Raw genomic sequence first — 14,264 nt, forward strand, 5'->3', positions numbered from 1 at the left:
ATTCATCTTTAATCCCTTCCCCCGCTGCCCTGGCATCTGATCTCACCCTTTAGCTCATCCAACCTCCTTATCCTACCAGATGCTCCAACGGCAGAGCTAACTGTGAACATTTAGGGCCTGGAGCAAACCTTTCAGAATCCTTCTTCCTCTGCTCTGCATTAATTACCAAATTAATCACTCTTTGGAGAGAGGGCTTCTTTCCTCCGTTGCTTCTCCCGCGGGCCTCCGGAGCACAGCTTCTTGGAATGATGTCTGTCTGAATATATGGCAATCGATCAAAGTCTGGCTGCTTTCTGACATCCAAAGAGCACCCTGGTGGTGTTTTATATTTTCCTGCATTTGTTCCAACAAGTCTTTATTTTTGGTGAGCCTGAGTGTTCTGGGTTCTCTGTGCTTATCCATCTCAAGTCCCTGAAAACTAACTCATTCACGTTCCCATCCCTGACCTTTTAAACAAATGTATTTATTTTGAATTGTGGCGAAATACACATCAACTTGACCATTTTCACCATTTTTAAGTGTTGAGTGCCGTGGCATTAAGCGCATTCATATTTTGTGTGATCGCTGTTATCCTCCATCCACAGAACTGTTTCCATCTTCCCAAACTGCAGGTCCATGTCCGTGAACAACAGCTCTCCATCCCCCTCCCCCAGCCCCTGGCACCCACCGTCATTCTGCTTTCCCGTGTCTGTGAATCTGACTTCTCTGGGTACCTCCTGGAAGTGCAGTCATACAGTAGTTGTCTTTCTTTTGATGGTTTATTTCACTTAGTGTGATGTCCTCAGGTTCATGCATGTTGTTCCCTGTGCCAGAATCTCTTTCCTTTTTTAGGCTAAATAAAATTCCATAATAGGTATATACCATATTATCCATTCATCCATCAACGGGCACTTGGGTTGCTTCCCCCTTTTGGTTCCAGTGACTCCTGCTGCTGTGAACATGGGTATGTAAATATCTGAGTTCCTCCTTTCAGTTGTTGGAGGTAATGACCAGAAGCGGAATCGCTGGACCACGTGGTAATCCTGTTTAATGTTTTGAGAAGCCACCACACAGTTTTCCATAGTGGCTGCACCGTTTTACATTTCCATCAACTACACGTAAGAGTTTCAATTCCTCCCCACCCTGGCCAACACTTGTCCCATCCCTATATCCTTTTCATTTACGATACATTTCATCACAAGGCCTAATTCAGGAGAGGGCAATGAAGTCTCAGAGAAGAATGAAGATAACGGGTTTCTGGAAGAGGCAACAGTTATTGCAGGAGGGCTGGCTGTGTCAAATTTTCTAAGCAAGGTATTGCAAATGGTCATATACGTGGGCAAATATGTTTATAACTAAAATATACATCTGTAAGTTAGATGTTCACATTTAATGTAATGTATTTAGATGGTAGAACCAAGCTCATTCACCCAAGTAGTTCTTTGAACAAGTGAAGGTAGGATTCTTGCAGGCATCTTTCTGCACATGGCTACGTTCTTGGACAATATCTAAACAATGTAATTTCATGTTTGGAAATCAGTGTCACCGGCAGGAATAAGCCTCATACAAACAACGAGACAGTAGACAATTAGGGTGGCCAAGTTTATTTAGTTCAATTGTACATTTTAGGGCAAATCATTTAAGAGGTTCCTGCTTTGAAAGAACAGAACAAGAACCTGTTAAATTAAGAAGAAACACTGGATTTCAGAGTTCATCTCAACAATGAAATTAGTATAAGCGGTGTGTCCCTCCTAGGCTTGTCTCTTTAACTAGGTCACTGCCACGCTTCCCTCTACTTAGCAGCTCAGAGATGAAACGGTTTTAGAATGATGCTGGCTGAACAATGAATGGCCTTCGGAACGTTTAAGTAAGGCAACTATACTCCAATAAAAAAAAAGAGTAGCAACGTAAAAGAACCAAGTAGGAGTCGAGGGGTTAAACCCGCTGACCCCTGTGCCCCGCTACAGGCCATGTCTCCTACTTCCCCGAACAATGCTATCTTGAGTTCTCGAGTGCTTAATTTACAGCAATATAGAAGGCCCAGTCTTGGAATTCTCTATGCATAGAAATGGGCATTGTGGATTTCAGCCTGCTGTTGGGTAAGCCCTCAGCCCAGATGGGGTTCAGTAACGACTCCTGCAAGGTGTTTAATCAGATCCTAGAAGAGCCCACGACTGCCGTGTTTAATTATTCCGATTTAATGGAGCATTCAGCTGGATCCCACTTGGTTTGCGAGCAATGATTACGGTCATGGGGAAGAGGGGCCGAGGACCCAGACAGACACCCGGGATCCAGTGATGCGCTACACAGAGATAGAGGAGCTCTGCCAGGGTCTGACATCTCCAGCTGCAGATGTGTATTTATAGCCATTTTCTCTGAGCCAGCACCGATTTAGTCGAGGCAGATGATTTACTGAAACGCTACGGCTCTGAACCTCCTCCCGCACACGGCCTTCCTCCCGACTTCACTGCACAGGGAAAGGCTCGGGGAGCAGCTGATATTCAAACAACAGAACTTCTACTCCAGCACCTAACGGCCTGATTAATGGGTGCTGATGACCAGGACATTGGGAGTCTAACCCTTCATCGTGTTCTTTAATAAGCGGGCAAAGATACTTGCATGTCAAAGGGGCAGGTTATGTTTTATTTGCTCCTGTGAAGAACCAAGCTGCTCTGCAAATTTTAGGTAGGTCTCTGATATGAGGGCTGGAAAACGGAGGGTGGTATATTTCAGTCTGCAGACGTTAATGGTTGAGTCAGAATTTTGATTGTAAGGATTGAATGGGGCAGTGAATTTTCTTATATTAAGATGAACTGGAGGGCGCTTATAAGTTTTTGGTTTTTTTTTTAAGTAACTTAAAGGCCCCGAATCTTATATAAAACGCAAGAATGTCACCTTTAGAAGTGACGCTCATTTAAACCTTTTGTAAAATTCACGAGGAGATTTTCTTTGGGCTTAAGCTCCTGCCTAATTCCTGCTACTGAAAGTCAGGAAGCTTGGTCTTTGGGTTAACTTGGAGGTCATAGGTCAGAAACCCAATGCATTCCTTGGATTTTGCGGGTTTCTTACCATGTTCCCTCGCTAAGGAGCATAAACAAACACATTTCTCTCCCACCTGCCTCTAATCAGGTGTTGAATTAAATCCAGTCGACCGTATCTACTCTCCTTTCTGCTAGTGACTAGCATGCCCAAACTGTGTCGGCTAGAACTAGGGAAATGCTTTTAAACTTGTAAGCACCAAATCCACAAACGCTCAAGTGAACTGGAACTCTTTCTTACTAACCAGTCACCCAAAAGTGCAAAGCGTCTGTAAAAATTTTTATCACCTCCTCCCGTACACCCCCAATCTTGGAAATTCTCAGGAAAAAACATTGGCTTGATTTCAGAGGATCTGAGATTACTTAATAACCTCCAGAGGTTGGGACTACAAGTGGGGGGCCTTTGCAGCTTAGGAAGGCTTGCGTAGGTGCAGTTCACAGTGACGGCGGCAGAGGGGTGGCTTTGCCATAGATGGCCGCTCGTTCTAGTGACCCACCATCCTTGTTGGAAAGAAAGTAGGGTCAACTCTTCAAGAAGTCATATTCACAGCTTCTCCACAACTGGAGATTGCCGGTCCATCTAAATGTCATGTCTGTTCTCTCCTTAAATTGCCGTCCAGGCTTCCCGGGCCAACAGTTTACATAATGTGGAGCAAGACACGTTAACATCCACGTGCTTGACACCTAACCACAGTCACAGTTCCTGAAGAAATCTATCAAGAGCATGATTCTTGGGCTTCCCTGGTGGCGCAGTGGTTGAGAGTCCGCCTGCCGATGCAGGGGACACGGGTTCGTGCCCCGGTCCGGGAAGATCCCACGTGCCGCGGAGCGGCTGAGCCCGTGAGCAATGTCCGCGGAGCCTGCGCGTCCAGAGCCTGTGCTCCGCAACGGGAGAGGCCACAACAGTGAGAGGCCCGCGTACCGCAAAGAAAAAAAAAAAAAAAACAAGCGTTTTGAATAGATATCTCTTTGGTCTTTGGCTCTGCAGAGAAGCAGCTATGGTTTATGGCTTCATGAGTTTGATGGAGACTTCGGTTAATGACATGTCATCAGTTTCTGCATTTTAATGGGTTAGCAGGACAGCCAACTCCTGACATTTCAGAGATAATTGTGGTATCAGTAAAGGCAGGACTGTATTTTTACGCTCTCCACCCCTGCCCGATGTAAGCTATATTTTTAACGATAAACCTGCTCCTTGAGACTGAGAAGAGCAGGATAAAGCCCCTGAAATACGAATTAACTTTGTCACATATGAGAATGGCCTGAATACATAATAGATCACTGCCTATGGTTAGAAAAAACCTGCTTGATATCACTTATTCTAAAATAAAAATGGTTTCTAGTAGATACATTCTAATATTTAATTAGTTTGTACCCAGGAAGTCCTTACAGAAAGTCAACGTGTTTAGCTGCTAAGGGGGGGTACCTTTTGTAATTAACAGTGTCTACGAGGACGCCAAGTTGCTCAAAACCACGCACACTAAGGGGAACACGACACAGGGATTTTCTACAGGTTGGCTGTTCACTGGAAACATACGTTTGAAAAAAGTTGAGCAGGCCAAAAGTCATGCGGCCATGTTCTCTGGCATGGCCACCTGGCAGACTTGAGAGGTGATTCATTCTTTGCTGGTACAGACTGAGAAGTATATCTTCAAAAAAACCTTTCTGGTCTGTAGGTGTGCCCTAGGGAGGTGGGATGACTCTCCATTAGGCTAGGTTTGGGCCAGGTTCCTTTGTTTTCTCGAAGCGACGTCAACCTTGGTATCCGCTTGGTTGCCCTCTGAAGCAAAAGCATCCATCTCTGCCCAGTGACGCAGAGCTGCACGCAGGCCCTGGCCAGGACACACAACTAGCCCTAGTTCAGCTTTTACTGAAGGCAAGAGATGTTTATGGCAAACTGTCTGGTGAACATGCAGTCCAGTGATTCCTCTGAAGTTTAGGGCTTATCCCTGAACCAAACCTTTCCCTCCAGTCTCCCACTCAGCAGCAGCTCTGTGGGTTCTACCTGCGAAGACATTTTCAAGTGTGACCCAACTTCTTGCCCCCATCTTATCTGCCCGCATCATCTCTCACCTACATGGGTCTTCCTTCTCTACTCTTTCCCTTATCCCAGGCGTTGGTCAACGATGCCAGTTGAGTGGCCTGCAAGCTAAGAATGGCTCTTCCATCTTTAAAGGGCAGTAAATGAGAACTGAACAGGCAACAGACAGTATGTGACTCTCAAAGTCTAAAATATCGACCGTATGCCTCATACAGAAAGTCTGCAGGCCCCTGTTCCATGCAACTCCTTCTGCTTTCGGAGTCAGAGTAAGCCTTTAAAACACAGGACGTATAATAAAGTAAACAAAACAAAACAAAAATAGAACACAGGACACATTACCGGGCTTTCCTGCTTCAACAGCTTCCTTTTGACTTAGAATAAAATCCAGACTGTACTATGGCCTAGAGTTACTTAATGATCTGGCTTTTACCTGTCTTTTCTAACGTCTCCTTTCCCCATCACTACCTATTTTCCCTATATCCTTTCTACAGACTCGGGGCCTTTGAACCTGTGTCCCCTCTGCCTGGAAAACTCCCCCCAGCTCACCCTGGCCTGCTCCTTCCCCACCTTCAGAAGTTTCCTACCCACGGAGGTCTCCCCAAGCACACTGTCTACACCTCTGTTCCTCACCTGTAGAGAGGGGATGATCTAGGTAGCTGTCCTTTAGGGTTGCCATATAGACACAATGGACACAGAACAGGGCCTGGCACACGGTAACGAGTCAAACAATGTCAGTTATTACTATAGTTACTACAGTATAATTTTAATAATAATTAAGGGAGCCCATCCCAGGCACTGTTTATTTCTTTGAGTTTCAAATAATCGGATGCCTGTCTCCCCTTATTAGACTGTATGCCCCGCGAAGACAGGGCCCAGCTGGTCTTGATCACCGATGGCTCTTCCACTCCTGGCAAGTGCCTGGTTCACGGTGAGAGGGAGAGCGAGGAGGGAGGAAGATGCCTACCTGGCCCACGAAGCCCTGGCTTCCTGAGAACCCGCAGTCCCTGGATGTGTCCTGGAGGTGCGCCTGTATCTTCTGCAGGGGTGGCTTCAGGAAACAGCCTTATGAAGCCTCCCGGTCTATCCGCTGCAGGACCATTTAGTTTTCAATACGCCGCTCATGTGAATGAAGCCCACGTGAGAAATCCCTCTGAAAGGTAAATTCTAGGCATCACTCTCCTTCCTCCAAATTCTCGATACGGTTTCTGTTCTCGGAAGGTGGAGAACTTTGTACCGTGATTACTGTGGATCCCTTCCCACTCTGGCTCACGTTCTGTCTTCTTTCTGTCTCACCTTTGATTCAAGTTTGCAGTTTACTCCTTCCTGATTATTTTTCAAACCCCTGTTACTTTATTGCATTTATTTTCTTGTAAGCAAGACCAAATGCTTTGCTGAATTAAAAATTAAAAAAAAAAATCAAAATGAAAGGCAATCTTGGGTAAATCACTTGACTTTAGCCTCAGTTTACTGAGCTGTAAAATGGGAATCCCGGCACCCACCTAGTGAGGATACTGTTAGGATTCAATGAGATCTATGAGAAGGTGTAGAGGACAGTGTCTGGCACGTGGCAGCCGTTAATCGGTACTAGTCACTTTTTACTTTAAATCAGGTTGGGATTCTGTAAGAAGGCTCGGTAGTACTCAGTACAGATTAAGGTCCTAAATTACCAGGAATAAATTCTCATACACTCAGACTGTGGACATATTAGAACCCCAAAGTCTACATTCACCTGACAACACTGTTCCTTGTGTGGACTCTTTTAAACATTTATTAAAAAAGCAAAATGTACGTTCATCTCAAATAGAACAGTTAAAAATGGTAAAGCAATACAAACAACTCGTTACTAGCAGCATCCAGTTGTTAGAAGGAAGGTCCCGCCCCACTCCTCACTCTGCTTGGGCAAGCTCGGCCTTTGCTGAGCCCGCTGCTACCTACACCGCCCTCCAAAGTAGTGCAGGTGAAACCAACGTTTATAAAATTAACAATTTAAGGTTAAATAAGCTTAAATAAGGGTGTTAAATACAAGACACTTCATCAAAGCTTCTGTACAAAGATAAAACAAATTTGGCATCGTACAAGTGATTCTGCTGGCTCAGGGCACACGGGGAGCTCTCGTAAGTAAGCAGGTTGACTCTTTTTTTTCAACAGAGCATGAACTATACAAAAGTGAACTAAGAGTTGAAGTAACTACTCAGTGAGCCATTTACAAGGCATATGTATCTTTTCTTTTCTTTTAATCAGAACACTGTTAATATTCAGGCACCATCTGCTTCTGCAAATAAATAAGTCTCTAAAGGAACTGCATTTGAACCCGTGTTAGACACATCAGTGCTTTTTCTGTCCCCCTCCCGACACGGCTTTTCCAACTATTTCCCCTGCCTCTTTCTTATTGCTATGATAATGTGGCTGTAGAAATAAAAACTACTGTACATCCAAAAAAATAGAGCACCTTTAACATTAAAGTATATGTCTGATTATTTGTTCTCATGTTTATTTTACAATTCTAAAGCCCAAGCTATGGTCAATTGTTTTAATATCTCTACCAAGTCACCTGATATATAGGACATAAAACCCAACCCTCGTCCCTCAGGAGGGAAGCCCACGCAGAGCTCCGTTTCAGCAGAGCCTCAGAGGGCCACACTGACACCAGAGTTTACATTCATCTCGACACCAGCGTTACATTCATCTTCACGAGCGTTGCTCTCCGCGGTCACACGGCGGCTCCCTGTGCTGCTGGGGGCGTGGTGCTAGACAGAGTGGGACAGCAAGCACAGCTACGGTGGGCTGGAAGCACAGCGAGAAACCACATGTTGGCGACTGTGAAGGGACCCCGGGCTTCCCCGGGGCCCCTGGTTGGGCGGCGCTCAGGTTACGGCTTTTTGTCGATGGTGTTGAAGAACCACTCCGTGAACTTGCGCAGCTGGGCCGTGGCCGTCTGCGACTCCTCCTGAAGCCGCAGGTTGTCCTGCCTCAGATGCTGCACCTCGGCCTGCAGCACGGCCTTGTCCTGCTTTTCCTGGGGGAAGGGGGTGGAAACAGATGGTCATGCATCTGCCGGACACGCTCTCTCCTCCCAGCTGCGGTCCGAACGCTTCTACCCCGTTTTTTTTTTTTTTTTTTTTTTTTTTTTTTTTTTTTTTTTTTTTTTTTTTTTTTTTTTTTATTGATTTACTTATTTATTTCTTGAGGCGAGAGGGAATCTGATTGCCCGCTCTGGTTTCTGCCAAAAACAGGGGGGTGGGGACGAGTAACTCAGAATATTCTTTCCTTTCATCCCACTTTGCTCCCAACAGGAAGCGAGACAGCTGTTATACGGGAAGGTGATTAACCACAGTCTATACTATCCTCTCTCTGAAAAAGGGGGCCTGGGAAAAGGTATAGCCTTGGACAGGAGGGCAGAGCTTCCCAGGTGCACCTCCTTACTGGACAAGTCGGAATCAGCATAGCTGCTGATCCTGGGCTTGTTTATCATGAGCTCATCTCATCTTAAAGCTTTCCTGGGACAGTGTATTTCCCTAATGACCTTCAAAGGGTGCCACTAAAAGCTATGTACAAATTATCAAGATGTTTCAGGGGCTTCCCTGGTGGTGCAGTGATTAAGAATCCACCTGCCAACGCAGGGGACACGGGTTCGAGCCCTGGTCCGGGAAGATCCCTCATGCCTCGGAGCCACTAAGCCCGTGCGCCACAACTACTGAGCCTGCGCTCTAGAGCCCGTGAGCCACAACTACTGAGCCCGCGCGCCACAACTACTGAAGCCCACGCGCCTAGAGCCCGTGCTCCGCAACGAAGAGTAGCCCCCGCTCGCCGCAACTAGAAAAAGCCTGCACTCAGCAATGAAGACCCAACACAGCCGAAAATAAATAAACAAATAGTATTAAGGAAAAAAAAAAGATTTTTCATAAGAATCAGACCTGGAGTTTCCAACAGACAGTAACGGAAAACGTACAACACAAGTTTGAGCTCCCAGACGCTGAAAGGGATGTCTTGCCCCAGACAGAGACAGGGGGGTCACTGTCACAGTGGCGGTGGGAGATGACTCGATGGCTAACTCCACAGAGGCACCTGCAGCCCTGTGCCCATGGCCGTGCGGGTGCGTCGGGGGCTAAGACTCTTCAGGAGACTGGCCCCCTCGGCGTGTCTGGCCCTGCCCTCGAGCTTTGCTGCTATTTCCTGTCCCTTCTCACCTCTCGACCAAAGACACCGGTCCCAAGTGGAGGCTGATGTTAGAACTCATTGCTGACTCAGCCCACTTCCCTCAGTCACAAGAGGTTCAAGCTCCTGGCCGCCCCAGGCCCCAGGGCTCTCATTCCCAACATGGCTCAGACATCCCCAGGGCCCTGCTGCGGCTCAGCTGCCCACCTCTCCTGAGCCCTTGACCCTTTAACTCCACCCATGGAATGCGTCCTGTGTCACCGAAACCTGCTAAACTCTCAAGCTTTTCCCTGGATATTCCCTTTATCTTCAGCTAGACATGAGTCTTGACTCTCTCCTGGGGACGAGGGCTTGTTCTGAAGAGCACAGGGCCTGGAGGCTGCCAGGTCAACACCTTGCCCCGGCTGCCCGGTGCAGGTAACTCCTCTCCCCTAAAATCCCAGCTCCCGTGAGAAGCCTGACATGGGCTGTAAGACCTGCCACCCCTGCTCTTTGCCATGGTTGACTATATCTCCACTCCCTTCCATCACGGAAGATTCTAGAATGTGGTTCACCTTTCTTCTTTCTTCGTCCATCCCTCATGTTTATTGATGATCTTAAGATGCCGTAGATGTTCCACCTGATTCAGTCTCTTTGTGACCTCGAAGACTGTCCTCCTCACGCCCCCTCCTGGGGCCATGAGGCCCCAATACCTTGAAGGTATTACTGATAAGCGCACATCTTCCTAAATGCTTCAAGCTCCCACTGCCTGACCACCACCTCTTGTCTTTCTAAAATAATTTCTCCAGTATCCACCCCTCCAAAAATGATCTAATCTACCAATCTTACCTTATTGTCAGCATCCACTGACACCCCCCCTGTGATGACATTATTCCTTCTCACCCACCTTAGACTCTGAGTCCCTCAGTTTAATCACATCCTACACACACTGAATGGTCCTTGTCTATTGCTGCTGGTCTTAATTTCTTGTCTGAAATCGAATATTGGTTAAGTTCAACTCTCTAACTTTTCTACACCTACATCTGGAGACAGGGTGACCAGCTGGCCCAGCTGGTCTGGGACATTCTTAGTTCCAGCTTTGAAAGTTCTGTGTCCTGAGAAACCCTCCACGCCAAGCAAGCTGGGACAGCTGGTCATCCACACTGGAGGAAAATACCTAACTTATGCTGCAGTCTTACCAAATACATCTGGTCCAATTATCCTCCACTCTACACCTTACCCTCCATCCTTAAATCTCTCACCCTCCTTCCCATCGCTCACCCTCAGCTCTGGAATAAAGAAACAACCAGAGGGGAACTTTGCCAACCTATCTCTGTTTGGACTACAGCCATGCCTTGCTTTGCAGATACCGGTGTTTTACAAATTGAAGGTTTGTGGCAACCCTGCACCGAGCAAGTCCATCGGCGCCGTTTTGCCAATTACATTTGCTCACTTCATGTTTCTGTGTCACGCTTGGTAATTCTCCCAATATCCCAGACTTTTTCATTATTATCACATTTGTTATGGCGATCTGTGATTTTCAATGTGCTGTAATTGTTTTGGCATTGTTTAGCATAAAAAGTATTTTTTAATTAAGGTATGTGCATTGTTCTTATAGACATAATGTTATTGCATGCATAACAGACGACAGTATACCATAAACATAATTTTTATATGCCCCAAATATTCCTGTGATCCAGTTTACTGTGATATTCACTGTATTGCAGGGGTCTGGAACCAAACCTGCAATATCTCTGAGGTAGGCCTGTACTCGTGTATGAAGACATGTGTGCTCGCATGCATACGGACACACACACACAGACACGCACACACACTCTGCTCTGGTAACTATGTGTGGACGGTCCTCACTCCCATCCAGGCCAGCTCCCTCTTTGTTAGGCTCAGGACATTCCCTCCCAAATGGATCATCTCCACCAGCGTTCATGCCGGCTGTCACCTCTCCCTTCTTCCACCAACAAAACCCTCCCCAGGGCCCCTCCCGGCCTCACCATCACCCTCCAGCTACAGCACTCCATTCCATTTCCCCGGATAGCAAAGCGGCTACTGATAACACGGTGCCGATGATCCAAAAAGAGCTCAGCAAATGTCTGTGGAATGAATGACTTCACATCTTTTGAGGACCAAGCTCGCACAGGGCGATGGGTAGAGCAGACGCCGACTCAGTAGGAGGAAGCAGCTTGGGGAGACCAGGCTTCCTGATAGCAACTAACTCTTCTTAGGTCAGCTCATAAATGTTGGTGCAACTGATAACTCACTGAACTGAAAAACGCTAGCCTCATTCTGAAGACTGGCCATCCAGGGCTCAACCTCATTCAGTCCGATCTACAGGACCTTGTGTCCCCTACAATGAAATACAGTAGCTGTGGGCAGGAAGATGGAATCAGACCTCAGGAGTCTCCGTTTCCATTTACTGTTGGGTTTTGATTAGGGCAGTTATCTTTCTTGAGTGTCTTTTTTTTTTTTTTTTATTCCTAATAGTTAAAAAAGGTTGATTGTGTGAGAGAAAGAGTTCTGAGCACGGGCTTCCCATCGATTGCTTTACCTTCCGAAGGTCGGTCTGCAGCTGCCGAAGAACCAGCTCCAGCTGGTTGACTTTCCCGGTCAGTGTGGATGGAGACCGCCCCCTAGCAAGGAAGGAAAGACTTAGAAAGACTCAAGCACGCTGAGGTCAAGACACTGCGGTCAAGAGTTTTCGTTGGTAAAGTTTTCACGTAAAACATTCTACTGTGCGCTTAGATCCCCGCAAGGAAATAAATAAGATTATGTCAGATGTCGAAAGTGAACGCATTGATGCTTTGGTGGAAAAATCCCTCCTGGGTCGCTTTTGATTTCAAAGGGGATTCAGAATCTCTACAGGCATACACATTGGTAAGAAAGCAAAAGATGGGTGATCTAAACGCAGTTAGCAGCTGAGATTAGGTAGCCCAGAACGAAGTCCTGAGAACCAAATATAGACTCAATGTCCCCAAATCTGCGTTTCTCTGTTAAGGAAGTATCAAGAGGCTCATCACCAAGATGAACATGCAAGTTGTTGATAACTCGAGTTGACAGAGAAGTTGGAATTAGGCGTGGGTGACACTGAAAGAACATACGCTCTGTGGTGATGAGCACGCCGAGAACACAGGGGTAGAGACGGCTCGCTCTCGGCACCCCTCAGCGGGAGCCGTGGGGCTGGGGGCGGGACCGGGGCTGGTGGGCGGGAGCGTGCCCTCGGCAGATGGAGGACGGTCAGCAAGGTACCCCCGTCTGATGCCGCTGCAGTGATCAGGGCAGATGCTGACCGGGTGTCACACCCTCCCACCCGGCCCGAGAGCCTCACCGCCAAGGGCACTGACTACACGTCTTGGCAGGACCCTCCCGCGGAGCACAGCAGTTATGCTTCCAAGCTCCACCCACCCGGCAGCGCAGAAGCCGACTCGGGCCCGCTCGGTCCCTTCTCTGGGTCCTGAAGGGCTGGGGAAGGCAGGTGGAAATGGTTTCCTGGCTGTGGCCGGGGCTGAGCTGAATCCCTGTTAACAACTGGGGCCCGGGACATGGGAGGGAGGCGGTCCACAGGAGTCACATACCCAGCGGCGTCCATGAAATCTTTGCCACTGCCAGGATCGACACATAAAGGCAGCTCCTGAGCCCCTTCCAGGTCCTGCTCGGGGTGCATATCTGTCAGGGTGCAGAAGGATGCCACTCTCTGGTCTGGGGATGGGAGACACACACAGAAAGAAGCATTAGTAATAGCCGCAAGGCACCGTTTCTTCGTGGAAATGAATAGTTGCTAAATAAAACCTTCCCCCTCCCCCCAGTCAGTTACTGCCCTGTGTGAAACAAAAGAACAAACTCAGGCAAGTTGCTGACAATCGGAAAGCATTCAGACTGGCCGTCCTTCTGGGCTGCATGGCACACTCACATCACAGCCGGGGGAGCAAGGAGCAGACACTGGACTGGCTAGAGCCAGTCTTTCTTCTGTCCACGTCCCAAAAAATGCCCAAGCTGCTGGCTGGGCGTGAAAGAACGGCGTCGGGGGATGACATGACTGATTCACAGAACCAAGGAGAGGGACCTCTCCTCAAGCTCTCCCCAAAGCCGGAGAGCTTCCTTGAGACAATGGCCCGGACACGTCACCCTGTGCGTCCCCGACCCTCCGTGCTTCCATAACCATGCAGACGTGCAGACAATGAAACAGAAAGAAAAGGTTACGGAGGATGGAGACCCCACGAACGGCCCCGGACAATCACCTAGATAGGACGTGTGGTGACAGAGTAGCCCAAGTTCTTCGTCTGAGTCAAGACCTGAAATAAAATTTAGAATTTTCTTTTGAACAGTGGTATCTCTCCTCACTTGAGAGCCTCTGGGGGCCCACATCAGGCTCAGGTGATGGAAATACAGCTGTGTGTGTGTGTGTGTGTGTGAGGGGCGCGTGTGTACACATGTGTGCCAGTGTGCACATCTGCATGTGTGTAAGTGTATGTACATGTCTGCCTGTGTGCATGTGTTGTACTAAGCCAGGAACTGCCCCGAGAGACAGTATATGCATCTCCAAAGAGTGTGGAGAGATGGTACGTTTCACGTGTCATGGTCCTGGCCGGACGCACGGCTGTCGTGACACAACAATGGTAAGTGGCATGCCACACACGTGCCAATCCAGCTGCAGGAAGGCGTGACCATTTGGGGTTTGCTTAAATGACCAGCTCCCTGAAGGTAAAGATAGTGGTGGTGAGAGAGATTAGCTGCATATTCTCACTAAAACCCTTAGAGGAAGATCTGCAGTGTTTACAGCAGCAAGAGCCATGATCAGCTCGACTACCCCTCCTTAGCACGGCGCCATTTCTGTTCCTGGCACCAGTGACTTCACATCCAATGTCTCAAGAGCTAGGCAGGAAAGGGAATGTGATATTCTTTGGAATGGGAACCAGACTGGCCCAGCTCTGGGCGCTGAGCTCTGACACAAGAACGCTGGCCCGGAAATGCTGAATGGCATGCAGAGAAATCCTGCTTTCAAGCAAAAGGTACAGGGGAGAACCAGGGACACATCTAATCATCCACCACCCACCCCCCCA

At 47.9% G+C, this 14,264-nt stretch overlaps 1 protein-coding gene across 4 annotated transcripts in view; it reads right to left on the reverse strand.

Annotated features, from left to right (window-relative positions):
• Window positions 1-6,764: 6,764 nt before the first annotated feature.
• Window positions 6,765-14,264, reverse strand: part of SIPA1L2 (signal induced proliferation associated 1 like 2) — a 109,260-nt gene continuing 101,760 nt past the window's right edge. For 3 of the 4 annotated variants that reach the window (XM_024738164.1, XM_024738163.1, XM_024738162.1), the window contains 3 exons: window positions 12,780-12,903; window positions 11,756-11,837; window positions 6,766-8,074 (listed from right to left, as the gene is read on the reverse strand). In XM_024738164.1, the coding sequence (XP_024593932.1) occupies window positions 7,928-8,074; window positions 11,756-11,837; window positions 12,780-12,903 (353 nt within the window). In that variant the 3' untranslated portion in view covers window positions 6,766-7,927. Of the gene's footprint in view, window positions 8,075-11,755; window positions 11,838-12,779; window positions 12,904-13,442; window positions 13,497-14,264 lie in introns of all 4 variants that reach the window. The other variant, XM_024738165.1, reaches the window with a different exon arrangement.

Source organism: Neophocaena asiaeorientalis, unplaced genomic scaffold (genome assembly GCF_003031525.2).
Source record: "Neophocaena asiaeorientalis asiaeorientalis breed wild unplaced genomic scaffold, Neophocaena_asiaeorientalis_V1.1 scaffold436, whole genome shotgun sequence".
NCBI classification, from domain to species: domain Eukaryota; kingdom Metazoa; phylum Chordata; class Mammalia; order Artiodactyla; family Phocoenidae; genus Neophocaena; species Neophocaena asiaeorientalis.